The following is a 15007-nucleotide window of genomic DNA, read 5'->3' as shown; positions in this document are numbered from 1 at the left end:
TTTAGTGGTTTTGAGTGGAGTAGGCCTAGGACCTATTTTGTACCACTGACTCGCACTAATATTGACTTTGTGAACTGATTTAATTGCTTTATTTGTAACATTTAAGTTCAATAGTCTCGTTGTATTCGCATGCATACATTAGGCACATTGTTTAATGTTTTCAGCCTCTCTGATAGGCTACGTGTATTTTGTTTTAATAACACTCGAGTTCCTGTAGATGCGCCTTTATTTTGAAGGCAGATTACTCAAACCGGAAGTGTTCGACCGTGTTAGCACACACTGCCGATTTCAACACATTTCGCCACTTGAACACTTTATTGTTGTCCCCTGTGCTGTGTGTCTGTCAACTACAGCGACGTTTTGTCTTGACCAGCACCTGAAGCAGCGACACAAGCGAAGCGACGCTGGCGGTGACGTCTCTCTCCTCCATGGCCTGCAGCCGCTCCGCCCGCTGCTGCTGCTGAGCCGACATGGCCTCCAACCCTCCGGGACAAGGCTTTCAGAACAAGACCCGGGTGGCCATCCTGGCGGAGCTGGACAAGGAGAAGAAGCGGCTGCTGCAGAGCCAGTCCATGAACAGCCCCGGAGCCAACATCCCCCTGTCGTCCAGACCGAGCCTGAAGGAGGTGCGGGACAGCGCGGAGCAGCAGCACATCGCCGCCCAGCAGAAGGCCGCGCTGCAGCACGCTCACGGCCACTCCTCCGGCTTCTTCATCACACAGGACTCCTCGTTTGGCAACCTCATCCTCCCGGTGCTCCCCCGCCTGGAGCCAGACCTTTGACTCTGTACACAGCCTGCACCCGACACTGTCAATAACTCACATTGAAAAATCATAGATGTTTCTCTGTTGCATAATTCAATATTTGTCCTGTAATCAGTGTAATTGTGACTAAGGCATCTCATTAACCTCACTGTCAGAATAAAACATGGTCTCTGAACACAATGAATGAGAGTTGCGCGATTTGTTGGGACACAGAAAGAAACCTGGGTCCCCGAGAGGAAGACTCAGTAATTATATCATTATAAACATATGCAAATGTTTGTGCACCGCCTGGTCAAAATTTCTGATAATGTGAAGCCAGTAGAAGATTAAATAATATCTAAAAGGCATGAAGTTAAACACTCATTTGCAATAGTTTAAGCAGTGTATATTATTTTTGTTTTCTATAATTTTAGAGTGAAAAGGGGAAAGCAGCACAGGAGACATGCTCAGATGATTTTGATCAATGACAAGATTTATTTACACGCTGTAAATCCCAAATGGGAGCTATTAAGAATTATGCAGGGTGGCAAAACCTTTTGTGGTCACTTTTCCTTATCTGTCATTTATAGACAAAAATTAAAATTAAAATAAAATATTGTTTGAAATGTAAAGGGAACATGCCATCTGTAACTTTGTTCCTTTGGAGATCATTTCATCTTGCTGGACAGAAATTTTGACCAGGGGTGCCCTAACTTTTGCTACTTCACTGATTGTTAATATTTTATATGGTATAGCTTATACAAAATATATGGAGAGACAGAAACAAGTGCAATTTGATCTGAACTGCGCGTTATATGGGTGTTTTACTGAACTGTGTTTATTTTGAGGCTATAGGCACATCATGGATAATACTAGATAAGAATGTCGTTTTGGGCCATATCTATTTCATTCATTAATTCATTAATTAATTAATTAATTCATTCATTCATCTATCATTTATCTATTTTATTATGCCACACCAACCACAATCTCTGTATTTACATTTCAGTAGAATCACATACTCGGTACTCGATTGCTTTCCCCCGGAGCCTCCGGTGAGTCGATCGCAGAGCGGAGTCGCTGATGCAACAGCAGCACCGACTGGTCCACCCTGCCGGCTTCTCTCACCCACGGCCCCCGGTAATAACAAGTCAGGATTTGAGGTAATTCTGCCGCGTGTACAGAGCGGCTCTGTGGTAAACTAATGTTACCGTTACCTGTCATAAAAATGTAGCTGCTAAACATTTCGTAAAGACGAAACCGGAGCTAGACGGTGTCAGCTGCTGCACATGGTTTCGCTGCTAGCCGGCTACTAGCTACACAGCCTGACACTGGATGGTTGATTCAGCAGTAGTGTGACGTTTCTCTAAGCTCCAGGTCAGCTTAACTGCAACGTCACCTTATGGTATATGTAATATGATATATGACTAATGTATTTTACAAACTGTCGCAAAACCCGCCCACTAGCACTTCTTTGAAATGTTGTGTTTCTGCCTTAAAACGTCCATATTCGGGATGGATTAGCCACTGTTTGCTCCCGCCCACATGTAGCACAGATTGGTTGAAAGGAGCTTTATGTAACGTTGATAAACATCCAAATCATCTCTGAGGAATGTCAATGTGTTTGTGTGTCTGTGTGGTCAAGAGCAACACAAGAAGTGAGTAGAAAACAGTCTTATCATATGCTCATAACTCACAACTCTACAATCCTCAGTCAGCAGCAGCAGCAGGCCCAGAGACATGGCAGATCAGCTGAGTCCGGATGAGAAGTTTGAGCTCATCACCAGGAACCTCCAGGTGGGAAACGCATGCACACACTTTTACAAACACTCATAGCAGCTGAGCCTTGTCTGTAGCTTTTGGTCTCATGAATCTTTCGGTATGTGTGTGTGTGTGTGTGTTGCAGGAGGTTCTGGGAGAGGAGAAGGTGAAGCAGGTTCTTCAGGAGAGAGAACTGAGAGTTTACTGGGGCACAGCGACCACAGGCAAACCCCACGTCGCCTACTTTGTCCCCATGTCTAAGATAGCAGACTTCCTGAAGGCCGGATGTGAGGTGGGTTCGATCCAGTGAGCGACTCATCTCTCAACAAGAAGCTGATTTAATCTGTTTTTATAGGCGCTTACACCTTTTTTTAATATATCTTTTTCTGTTCCCTCAGGTCACTATTCTGTTTGCCGACCTGCACGCCTACCTGGACAACATGAAGGCCCCCTGGGAGCTGCTGGAGCTCAGGGTGAAGTACTACGAGCAGGTCATCAAGGCCATGTTGGAGAGCATCGGGGTCCCTCTGGATAAACTCAAGTTTGTGAAAGGAACTGACTTCCAGCTGAGCAGGTCAGTAGGACCAACGCTGCTTTTTTCATTTGTATTTGTAGAGCCTTGTCTTGACGTGAGCTGATGTCTTTGTTGTTGTGTTGGTCAGAGAGTACACTCTGGATGTGTACCGCCTCTCCTCCATGGTGACCGAACACGATGCTAAGAAGGCCGGAGCTGAGGTTGTTAAACAGGTGGAGCATCCTTTGCTGAGTGGGCTGCTCTACCCTGGGCTGCAGGTAATAACACTGTCATTAGATGGAGTATCAGCAGTGTTACACACAAATTAAACAAAAAACGATTCATATATTTCAGCAAATGTCAATTTATGGTGATTTTAAAATGAAAACATGGTGTCTGCAGGCTCTGGATGAGGAGTACCTGAAGGTGGACGCTCAGTTTGGTGGCGTGGACCAGAGGAAGATTTTCACCCTGGCTGAGAAGGTACGCTCCTCTTCGCCATCCTGGCACATTTAGCCGAACACCTCACCCTCTGTCTGCCATGCCTTGTTCTCACTGCTGAGCTCTTTTCTTTCATTTTCAACATTACATTAGTTGATGAACTTGCTCAGTGTAGGTGTGCCGTAGCTGGTTTTCTTGTTGCACAAGTTGAACTTGTTTCAATGGAAAATACTTTATTTATCTAGGTTTATCTAGTGTGTAGAAGAGATTTTTTCTAAGTGTTGACGTCGCAAGGCGAAGATCTTATATCTATCAGATTTTAAAGCAGAGGTTTGTAATACAGTAGGTGGTCGTGGTCCAGATTCAGACTCAGAAACCATCCTATATGTATACACAGGAGGAAATGAGATGATAGACACCGTCAGACAGAGAATAGGTGGTGCTGAAGCTGTCCAGTAGTAAAGATGTGTTCAGATTTGCTTTTTTATGAAAATGGCTGAGATTGTTGAGTGGAAACAGAAACTTTAGAACAATCTGTGTTTTAATTAAAGATGCACTTTTTTCAAAAGCTACCTGTCATGAAATTATTACATCACTCAATGACAATGAGAAAAGCACATAGAAGTCTTTGCTTTGAGGATGCTTTACTTGAGTAAACACTGACCAACTGGATCTAATTGGATTTGAATTGACTCTCTGTCACTCTGTGTCCAGTACTTGCCTTCTCTTGGCTATGCTAAACGTGCCCATCTGATGAACCCCATGGTACCAGGACTGACAGGAGCCAAGATGAGCTCTTCAGAAGAGGTAAGGCTGCACACATTTTATCTGTGAATTTGAATATGGAAGAAATGACCTTTATAACCTTTATTATTTTTATCATTATTATTGTTATTATTATGTGCTGGCTTTTGTTGTGTATAATGTTTTGGTGTTGCACCTAAGGATGAATATAAATTAAAATTAGTTATTAACCTGTCCTGTAGTCATGTTACAAGCTAAGGTTTCTATTATGTGTGCTGCAGGAGTCAAAGATTGACCTGCTGGACTCCAAAGAAGATGTGAAGAAGAAGCTGAAGAAGGCTTTCTGTGAGCCCGGCAACATCCAGAACAACGGCGTCCTCTCTTTTGTCAAATACGTCGTCTTCCCTCTGCGTGGAGGTAAAAAAACAAACAAACTAAAAAAAACTGTTTATTTAATCTCTTGCTTTTATCTTTGCTCCTGTCTTCCCCTCCACTTGTGATGGGAATATACTGATAGTTGAGATCCATGTGTGTTTCAGAGTTCAGCATCAAAAGGGATGCTAAGTGGGGAGGAGACAAAGTCTACAAAGTATTTGAAGACCTGGAAAAGGACTTTGCTGAGGAGGTACGGTACAGACTAACTAGATTATTTGAAGAGTCAAACCTGTGGTAAAATGTTTAATTTTCCCACCATGCTCTGGTCCAATCATTGATGATCTCTGCACCTGTTAGTCGATCCATCCAGGAGACCTGAAGGCCTCAGTGGAAGTGGCACTAAACCAACTGCTGGAGCCAATCAGAAAGAAGTTTGAGTCGCCTGAGCTGCGCAAACTGACCAACACTGCCTACCCTGACCCCTCGAAGAGTGAGTGTTCAACCCCACTGTCCCTAATTGTGTCCCCTAATCTGATGATCTGAAATCAGCTTGTTGCATACAAAACTCACTGCAATTTATTTATGTGTAACATTAGAAGTGGGAGGAAAAGGCGCCAAGGCAGGAGGAGGTGGAGGAGCAGGAGGAGGAGAGAATGATGAGCTGGCCCCCTCCAGACTGGACATCAGAGTGGGCAAGGTCATCAGTGTGGAGAAGGTACCAGATCAAGATGTCACTTGATGCCTGATGCCTGATCAGATGATTGACGTATAGTTTTGGCTTCGGTGTGTTCACTCTGTTTCTCCCTCTCTCCGACCATCAGCATCCAGACGCTGATTCTCTTTACCTGGAGAAGATCGACGTGGGCGAGGCGGAGCCGAGGACAGTGGTCAGCGGCCTGGTGGCCTATGTTTCCCAGGAGGAGCTGCAGGACAGAATGGTGCTGCTGCTGTGTAATCTCAAACCCCAGAAGATGCGCGGGATCGAGTCGCAAGCCATGCTGCTGTGTGCCTCCATGTTAGTGCCATTTATTTATCTTGCCTTGGCTTGCACCAATACAACTGCAGCTTGTCCCTCAGCCTTAAGTTGTTTTACACTCTTTCTGATTGGTTGATTTCTAGTGAAGGGGATCCCAGGAGGGTGGAGCCTCTAGACCCTCCAGAGGGCTCGTCGCCAGGGGAACAGGTCATTGTGGAGGGATATGAGACGGGCAAAGCAGACGAAAGACTCAACCCAAAGAAGAAGGTGTGGGAGAAACTACAGGTGAGATTCAGTCAGATTTTACTTTCACTTAATAGAATGGAGCCGTTGTTGATGTTAGAACCACACCTGTGCCTCTCGTGTTAGGACAAGTCATCTGAAGTGAAAGAATAACACAGTAAATTCTATCAGTTCTGTTTTTAGTTCAGACGTGTTATACTTACTGTCTTTTCCCAGGTGGACCTGAAGGTATCAGACGAGTGTGTAGCTCAGTGGAAAGACAAGCAGCTGATGACCAAACTGGGACAGATCACATGTAAGACACTGAAAGGAGGCAACATCAGTTAAATACACACACGTCACAGTCGCCACTGAAGCTGCTGCTGCCGCCAACCACCTGACAACAACAATACGCTCATCACCAAATTGCCATGGCAACAACGATACATCTTCATCACTGGACTTCATGGGACATCGATGCCAAAAGTGTCAGATGCTTCAGACTGGTTTTGAACAACTTCCGTTACCTTGCTTTGACTTCAATATAAAATATCAACCACTTCTACGAAATCTAATGTACCGTAACTAATCAACGTCTGATTCATTATTTTCTCTTTTTCGTTTACTGGTCATTGATGGTTTTAGTAATACACTTGTACTCAACAAATACAACAAATGTTCAAATTGGATAATCACAGAAGGTTTGATTGCTTGAATGCTAAGTTACCAATTGCTCATTCCTGGTAGTAGCTCATAAGGAATCTCAGGTGTATAAAAAGGGACTTAATGTTTCAGTTCTTTTCCGGAGTTTAATTGCACTTGTGTTGTTAGCCTTCATGGTAAATGTCAGGGCAGTGGTCAATCAATAAGAATGGTTTCATGGGTTTCAGACATCAGATGTGTAGAATTGAAATTTTTACCTTGTGCTATAGGACGGTTGTGTTGTACAGAAATCAATAAACATTTACTGTCATAATCATATAATACATCATCTCCAATATGAAATAAATGCTGCATTCTGTGGTCTGCAGGAAGTAAGTGTTTGTTTTTGATGAAGGACACATGTTAAACCTGTGGCTACTTGAAAGACAGGAGGCAAGAAACAGCATATTTAATACACTTAAATTTTATTTATAGAAGTAATAACTGTACATAATTCTTTATAATCATCAAAATGTAGATTTATGACCCATTACAAAGAGTCGGCATAATTCACTCATTGATTTTTGCTGGGGGAAAGCATTCTGTGCAAATAGTAATGAGCTCGATTTTTCCATCCAAAAGGCCAGGGCCAAAGATTTAGATAGCGAACATTTAATAAAAACACTGATCTCACACTAAGTCTACTTCCAGTGTATCAATCATCCAGGGCCAATCTTCACATCCATAGCCCAAAAAGTGATTTTCAGATGAAACAGGTTTTTAAATATTTCATATTTGGTAGGAAAAGGTGACTGACAGTGCTACTAGTGGAAATAATCACACATAAATAAATAGAATAGTTTTGTTACTGTTCCTAAAAGGGTTTCACAGAATGTGTTGGATTGACCCTTCTCTATATCCAAGAAATAAACTGTTAAAGCATCTAATATAAGACATTTTAGCAGTTGCTGTAAATAGATGCCTTTGTGTTAAGTCTTCATTTGTAACTTTACAAACATGCCTGTGTTATGACAAATCTCTCATTCTTGTGAATGTGCAGCATCCCTTTTGCTCAGATCTGTCTATAGCCACACTGTGAAAAGCCAGGACTAAAACTGAATGTTGTGTGCTTTTGCTCAGATATTTCTTCTCCTGTATTGTCAGCCTTTTCTGGCAACTGCCTAAAATCCCCATGAAAATTAAGTATATTACAACAGGGGGGAAAAAAACAGACAAACTTCTGTACAGAAATGCTTTGTTGAGATAGTTTCACACTCTGAGCCGCAGTGACCACTACCTACTTCAACCTCTAGGAGGCGATCTCACACAAGCCAAATATTTACACTTGAGCCAATGTACACCATTTCATCCTGAGGGGCCTTAATAAGAGATAAACTATAGCTTAGAAAAATACTCCAGAATAAAGCTATCATAAGAAATTGGGAGCGACACATTTTTTTTGCATAAATATGTAGGAAGGCCATAAACAGGCTAAGGCTTTTGGAGAAGACTAACACAACACTCAGACAGTTGAGCTTAATGTCTCTCTGTAATGTCAATCCTTGTTAGGAGTTGTCCTTTCACTTTGCTCCAGGCGTGAGTCTGGTCCTCATTTTCATCACCGCAAAGCTCTTTCAAAACAGTGTCTCAATTGTATCTGCTGTCACTCGTGTAGCTGGAGGAGGAAGAAAAGTGGATGTTAGACATTATGGAATTACCATTATACAGTTACAGGAACAAACATAATGAGAATTCTGCCCTAACCTAATTCAGTTACTGAGACACGATCATGAGCTTCAGGTTAAGGCGGACTGAGCCACATGCCATGCTTGCACATCTCACTGGTGGAAAAAAAAAGTTGTGGGCAAGTTGGCTGAATTTATATTGTGTTTGTGTGGAGGGGGTTCCATGCATGCTGACGTGGAGAGCACAAAGTATGCTCTTTTGTATAATGTTCAAGTGTTCAGCTGTTACGGTGATGCTAGATTGCTGAATTCTGCTTTTCATGAGCATTGCATCAGTTATTGTTTTAAACTAACAATGGATCAGCCTTGAGTTTACCGACTTTGCACTGAAACACATTCGTAAAGGTGATAATGCAAGAACAACATCAATATGTTTAAATTTAATTGTAATTAAAGTTAATTGTCCTTACTTGTTGTCTCAGGAGGTGTTATTCCGCTTGCGTGTTGTCCATCTCCTATTGCTCCGTTTCCAGCAACGCAGTGCTGTGAAGGACTGACGCTGCCGTGTGTTGGCTTCTTAGCCACAGGTGGAGGAACTTTGTCACACTTCACCCCACCATTGGAGAAAGTGACGGCCCTTGATTTGTCGGATACGTGCATAAGCTCAGCCGCCAAGCTTTGCTTCAAACTTGCCTGAGCTTCGGGGGAGGAGGCGGACGCAGTCTCAATGATGACCTTTTTTGTGCTCCTGGAGAAGATGAAGCTGGCGGTGGAGGCTGGGGACTTGTGCAAGTCACATCCTTCAGGTGATTTCGGGGACAGAGCCCCCGGTTCACTGACCAAGCTGTAAGTGGATGATCTCACACCCAGTCTGGAGGGAAGGCCGTCTCTTGAAGACATGGCTGCAGTTTTCATGCGTATGGCTTCCTGTAAGCGCATTGATGGGGTGTTCAATGTCACAGGGGATCCTTTCGCTGTCTGAGGGGGAGATTTTAGAGACAAGGACTTGCGGATGGGCTTTTGTGGAGTACTTGGAGGTCCTGGGATTGAGACCGGGCAATTCTGTTGAAGGGGAGCTCCCTCATCTGTTGGCTTGTCCTCCGTGGAAGCTTTCGCCTGCTCTTCAGTCATGTTTACTGATCTGAGGCGAACCATCTGAAGCAGGGATGGGGTGACAAGAGGTATGTTTGCATCCTCTTTAGGAATGGGCACACTTTTGTGGCGTGAAAGGAGCTCCTTGCTTCTACTGTCCCGGTTTGATATGCTAGGCTGCCTTCTGAAATTAACCCCATGGGTTAGATTATCTGCTGGTAGAGGGGGGGCTACTGGGACTGTAGTTGGAGTTTGGGCACTAACAGGAGGCCCAGACTGATCTTCAATTTTCAGCGAGTCTCGTCTTAGGAAGCTGCTAGGGGAAACAACAGCAGATACTGATATCGGGATCTCTGCTCTTGTAAAATGTGGTAAAGGAGGTGCATCAACTGATGGAGGCAGGACACTCTCTGGAAGAGATGAAACACTCTCCATTGGTCTGCAAGAAATATCATCAGCACTGTTATCTTGTGGAACAACCACTGCAGCCAGTTGTGGAGTTACGCTGGGCAAATCTGGATTTTGTCCCTGTATGGACGTCACAGCTCCGCTCGAGTCCTTAATTGTCTCTCCAGCCTCCTGTGTAGCCACAGTTTGCTTATCCAGCTGTTTGACACAACTGTCCATCACATCTGGTACAGACTCTGTTACAAAAGGTGGTGGAGGAGGAGGGAAGTCCACCTCCTCCCCTCCTTCAAAGACCGAATCCCCTTCCAAAGGAGGTGGAGGTGGTGGCCAGCAAGACTCGACCAAGTGGACCTCCTCCTGTACCCTCTGTAAATCATCTGATGACATAGATACTGATGAGGGGGGTGTCTTTCTTGAGGGAGGAGGTGTAGGGTGGTATGCTGGGGGAGGGGTGGGTGGTGGTGAGATCTTACTAATTTTGGGGACCTCTACGGAAAGAGTGTGCATGGGTGGGGCGTCACTTCTATCTGTTTGATTCTCACTCTTATCACCTGCTGCGACCATAACCCCGTTCTGTGGAGAGGTTGCATGGTTCTCAACAACTATCTGAACTTCTGGCACAGCACTGCTACTCCTGTCCTTCTGCTCAATCTCTACCGACTGCTCTTTTGAAATCAGCTCCTCTCTGTGCAGCACCGTCATGGGCTTCTTCATCACAGGAGGGGGGTCTTTCTTTGGAGATGTCTTTTGATTCTTTGGGCTCTTCACTACCAGGCTACTACTTTGCTCTTGTCTTTGAACATCTGCACTTGCTTCAACTTCCTTTGTTTCAGTACTTTGACATTCCCTGTTCTCAAGTTCCTCGTGGACATCAACAGGATCTGGTATCTCAGGCTTTGCTTTGCCTGTTGACATTTCTAAAATGGGTTTGACTACAGTTGTCTGTTTTTCATCTAAAACTTGCACTTCCTCTTTGGCTTTAGTCTGGGTCCCTGCCTGTTTATCTATGCTGTCCTCTACCTGTTCGGGTTTGTGAGTTTCTTTGCTGACATTGGGGCACGGCCCACACAGGAGCTCAAAGGTGCGCCTGTTGTGGACCCATGTCTCTGGAGGAGGAGGACATGGTGCCTTGACCTTGGGAGGTGGTGGGATATTCAACAGCTCTTTGATCTCTTCTTGCAAAGTTGACACATTGTTATTTGGTATGAGTTCATTTGGAGTAACAGTAGGTGAAGTTCCTTGCAGAAGCAGATTGGGGTTACATGTGGAAACATCTGGATTGACAGGCTCAGATGTACCTGATGATAGAGACGTAAGAGAGGAGGAAGGAGAAGCTGCTGAGGATGAGGCCCGGGATACTGATCTCTCTGGTTTGATTGGTTTCTTCTTCTGTTTTTCTGGGGAGGTTGGGGAGATGCCCTTAGGGGAAAGTGTTGGGGTTCCACTTTGGCTTGAATAACCACTGGAAGGGGACATGGTCCGTTCAAATTTCCCCCCTTCTGAGGGAGTTTTCTGTGGGGAGGAGCTGCTGGACCCTGACTGGGGCTCTGGTGACCCTCTTGTCTCTTTGGAAGACGTCAGTGTGGAGGAAACATCTGGAGAGCTGGACCCAGCAGAGTTGGATACAGGGATGAGGATCTTACCGTTATCTCCAGTCACCAATTTCATCTCATCCTTTGCTGCAGGATTTTCTGCACCAGTTTCCACCTCTCCAGACACAGAATCACTAAGATCTATGCTTTCTACTAGAACCTTGGTGTTACTCCTGATCTTATTACTGTGGAGAGAGTTTGTTCTCCGTGGAGGGGCCGGAGGAAGCTTGGTCTTCATAACGGAAAGACTACGAATAAAGTTGCGCTTGTTCTTTGCATCCTCCCCAGCAGTCACTGAAGCTGACTCGCTGGATTCATAACCTTGACCTGTAACAACATATTCACTTTTACTGATGGGGCTGCCAATCCCACAAACTGAGATACGAAGACTGACAAGTTCTTGATCTCCACTGGAGTGCACTGGCTGACTTTCCTGTCCACTGGGACCCATTCTCTGAGAGTTACCACTGTATGCGCTTCCCTTAGAGGACACAGGGGAGGAGTTTGACATCATGGTCTTGGAAGACTCCGACTCGCTCCAGTTTGACCCGGAAGTTGATGTGGGCATTGGTGTGGAGTCATTGCAGGAATGTTCAGTCTGGGAACCATCGCCATCTGACCTTCTGGACAACAAAGGGCTCACTGATGAGTCCCCAGATGCCAGGCTGCTTTTGCTTACAGTGTGGACACCGCTGCCATGATTGATACTGCTACCACGGGTCCGGCTGCTGCGGTCAATCTCTATAACTTCGACTGAGGCTGGTAAAACTGCATTAGGGATGATCGTAGACAAATAAGTGGCCTGAGGAGATATGGACATCACTGGACCCTAAAGAAAAACAAAAAATTTCAAGAATGGTCAAGGCCGAAGCAGTTAGAGTGAAGTTTCAAAACATTAATCTAAATGTTAGACCACATCATTAAGAGCCCGTTTTTATCCTTACCTGGGGTTCCTGAAGGAAGTTTAACATTGCTGAAGGACAGAAGGTGGAAGAAGTGGTCATGCCAGGTACAGCAACCGACTTGGGCCTCAAGCTGTAGGTGGAGCAGAAGTGGGAACCAAAGCCCTGATGGTTCAGGGACTGCTCATCCTGGTACATTGCTTGGAGGTGCTTCCTAAGCAGCTGTTCATCTCTGGATGCCTGTTAAGGATAAGATAAGATAAGATAAGAAGACTTTATTTTATGTTATATTTATTTATTTAGGAGTTGAGAAAGCCTCATTCATACGCGTTTGACAAAACACAATGTATGACTTGTCTCTGTTGAATCCATGACTGTACCTCCAGCTCTGAAAGATGTACTCTTGCTCCTTCCTTATTTGCTGTCGGGGTTCCTCCATCAACAGTAGGAATGATAACAACCCCTGATTGGCTGCTAGTAATCTGTCCATTGTGGTTCGGAAGCTGGGTAGAACTAAGTGGCTGGAAGGTGGAGCTTCTGTGCAGTGCTGGAAAGATGTTGGATTACAATGAATAACATGTTTACCACGTAGGATACGTCATGTCTATTGGTTATTCACCGATGATGCTGAAAACATACCAAGCTCTTTCTGGACCTGGTTGGGAATACCCATGATGGTGGTGCGCCTGCTCCTCTTCTTACTCTTGTCTAACCTTTTCACTGGATTCAGGGGCTTGAATGTTGAACCTGAGAAAGAAAAAAAAAGAGGTGCTATTTTTGCAAACACAAGACTGCATTTGGCACAGGAGAAAATATTGTTTGAATAATGGGAACACTGTATGATAATGCATTGAAACTCAGCCTGGGAAGGACTGGATTTTCTTGAGGGATTAAAAAAAAAAAAGGATTTTTGAAATATGATAAGAATACCAATCACACTTGCTACATGTGCACACACACAGAGCGGCACATTTGCCTTCCAGCTGTGAAATGCAGAGGCAGCCGCAGTGTTGCCTTTTTAGATGCTTATAACTTTTGAGTAACCGCAAAAAAAGCTACAGCTGTGTGTGCATGTGAGTGTGTGCGAGTGTCTATGTGTTTGTGTGAAGTCCCTCTGCCTTTGATTTCACACTATGACTGCAGAAGCACCAAGCAGCTGGGAATGAGACGTGCATGCTAAATAAGTACATGCCTATTGCTCGTCATAAAGCAGTGAAACTTTGGAACAGAGCTTTAAAGGGATAGTTCACCCAAAATTGAAATTTCACTCATTATCTACTCACCCTCATGTCGACTTTTCTTCGTCCAAAAAGACACACCAAAAAACATCCAAATACCTCCATAGTGCTCGTCTGTAATGTCCCTCTTGTATTGAAGCCCCGACATGAGAAATTGTTCAGAAAAAAATTAAATAAGTCTATATTTTAAGCTTGTTTGTAGCGGAAGCTCCCAGTGTCTCAGTTCACTGCGCTTCCTGTGTCGACCGGCGGAACAATTTCTCATGTCGGGGCTTCAATACAAGAGGGACATTACAGACGAGCAGTATGGAGGTATTTGGATGTTTTTTGGTGTGTCTTTTTGAATGAAGAAATGTGAGCACCATTCACAACCATTATATGGACAAATACTGCTGCGCGGACCCCCCCGTAATTCCGAGAAGGCACGGAGGACTCTGAAAATTCTCCCAGCCCTTAGTCGACATGAGGGTGAGTAGATAATGAGTGAAATTTGAATTTTGGGTGAACTATCCCTTTAACAAGTGCTATGATTAGCTCAGATTTTTGTGACGTGAATGAAATGCTGATGCTTCCTCTCTACACACACAAACAGAAAGGGGGCTGTTGTTTACCTTGGCGGGTGAGCACAGGCCTTGTCGACACAGAGGAGGGTACTGTGGTATCAGTATTCCCGGTGGTGGATATCGAGTCCGGACAGCCACCTCTGTCCTTGGAGCTGATATCCTGCTCTGGACAGAGGGTGTCTGAGGACTGCAGGGGGATACATATATATACACACACACACACATACACACAGCAATATTCAGTTAGGGGGAATTTTTAGTGCATAGGAAGGATTTCTGATCCACAGAAATTTGGCGCACTTACAGCGACGCTTTCATCATCCGGGAAGTTACCAGTAAGTCCATTTGTGTGTTCTGTGTAAACCAAAGGGACAAGGTTATGACACAGAACCTGAACCCACTCACACTCGTCGTATTCATCTCTACACACGGTGACCTCCACTGAGAAAACAGCCACAGACAAAATTTGATCACTTTAGTAATGTCTTTGGTGTCTGACCTTCCTGCTGTAGGATCTTCAGTCCCTCCTGAGCCTCAGTGTGCAGGTCCTCCAGGTACTGTGGCCTGCTGCCCTCGATGAAAACATTCTCCTGGTGGTGCTGTGAGGTGGTGTAGTGGACCGTCAACCTCTTCTGGTCTTCATTACCCTTTGGGCCAGCTGTTTGGATGGAAGAGAAAGATGGCGTTGGTTCACAGAGAAAACAAAGGTTTTATCTCTTCTGGATTAGATGCAGTCAAGTCAACTCCTGCTGCTTTTACCTATGTAATTATATTTTCTTTTTGTTTTGTTTTGCTTTTTATTTTTAACCCTGGTAGCTATTCACCAGCTGATGTCCAAGCCTTTTCACCGCTGCTTCCATGTCCTCTTACACCAATTTAAAACACACACACACACACACATGCGTTCAACAAGAATCCATTTGCCAAAACGTCTATCAGCTTTACAGTGAATCCTTCCTGCCTCCTGGCGTGAGTGTGCGTCCATTAATGGCCACATCTTTGACGCAGCACAATCGTTAAATCTCCTCCGCCGAGCAGTTTTGTGAGCAGACGTCCCAGCCTGGCCCTCAACGGCACACACTATTGCCTGGCTAATCTCTTACAATATC

At 44.6% G+C, this 15007-nt stretch overlaps 3 protein-coding genes across 6 annotated transcripts in view; 2 read left to right on the top strand and 1 right to left on the bottom strand.

Annotated features, from left to right (window-relative positions):
• The first annotated feature begins 317 nt into the window (after positions 1-317).
• On the top strand, positions 318-1856 carry LOC310993924 (SOSS complex subunit C-like). Of its 2 annotated transcripts, none has more exons than XM_083982405.1 (2): positions 318-786; positions 1753-1856. In XM_083982405.1, exon 1 carries the CDS (start codon positions 471-473, stop codon positions 780-782), a length of 312 nt encoding a protein of 103 aa, XP_083838531.1. In that variant the 5' UTR covers positions 318-470; the 3' UTR covers positions 783-786; positions 1753-1856. The 2 variants fall into 2 exon arrangements, with proteins under 2 accessions (XP_083838531.1, XP_083838532.1); XM_083982406.1 differs by having other exon boundaries at positions 1756-1846.
• yars1 (tyrosyl-tRNA synthetase 1) lies at positions 664-6814 on the top strand. Of its 3 annotated transcripts, XM_083982399.1 has the most exons (15): positions 664-786; positions 1756-1906; positions 2462-2540; positions 2650-2796; positions 2903-3078; positions 3167-3296; positions 3421-3501; positions 4174-4266; positions 4485-4620; positions 4743-4828; positions 4936-5068; positions 5175-5293; positions 5400-5593; positions 5698-5839; positions 6014-6814. In XM_083982399.1, exons 2-15 carry the CDS (start codon positions 1827-1829, stop codon positions 6122-6124), a joined length of 1707 nt encoding a protein of 568 aa, XP_083838525.1. In that variant the 5' UTR covers positions 664-786; positions 1756-1826; the 3' UTR covers positions 6125-6814. The 3 variants fall into 3 exon arrangements, with proteins under 3 accessions (XP_083838525.1, XP_083838526.1, XP_083838527.1); XM_083982400.1 differs by lacking the exon at positions 664-786 and having other exon boundaries at positions 1820-1906; positions 2458-2540; XM_083982401.1 differs by lacking the exon at positions 664-786 and having other exon boundaries at positions 1897-1921; positions 2465-2540.
• A 1212-nt stretch (positions 6815-8026) lies between these two features.
• Positions 8027-15007, bottom strand: part of nhsl3 (NHS like 3) — a gene marked incomplete at its 5' end in the record, with an annotated part of 33794 nt that continues 26813 nt past the window's right edge. Inside the window, 8 exons of the mRNA XM_083981778.1 lie at positions 8027-8093; positions 8574-12024; positions 12140-12337; positions 12478-12644; positions 12737-12844; positions 13947-14085; positions 14203-14252; positions 14398-14556. Of these exons, the coding sequence (XP_083837904.1) occupies positions 8053-8093; positions 8574-12024; positions 12140-12337; positions 12478-12644; positions 12737-12844; positions 13947-14085; positions 14203-14252; positions 14398-14556 (4313 nt within the window). The 3' untranslated portion in view covers positions 8027-8052. The remainder of the gene's footprint in view (positions 8094-8573; positions 12025-12139; positions 12338-12477; positions 12645-12736; positions 12845-13946; positions 14086-14202; positions 14253-14397; positions 14557-15007) is intronic.

This window comes from Trachurus trachurus, assembly GCF_905171665.1.
Source record: "Trachurus trachurus genome assembly, chromosome: 11".
In the NCBI taxonomy this organism is placed as follows: domain Eukaryota; kingdom Metazoa; phylum Chordata; class Actinopteri; order Carangiformes; family Carangidae; genus Trachurus; species Trachurus trachurus.
Note: the sequence above shows the minus strand (reverse complement) of the source record. Positions and strands in the feature narration are given on the sequence as shown.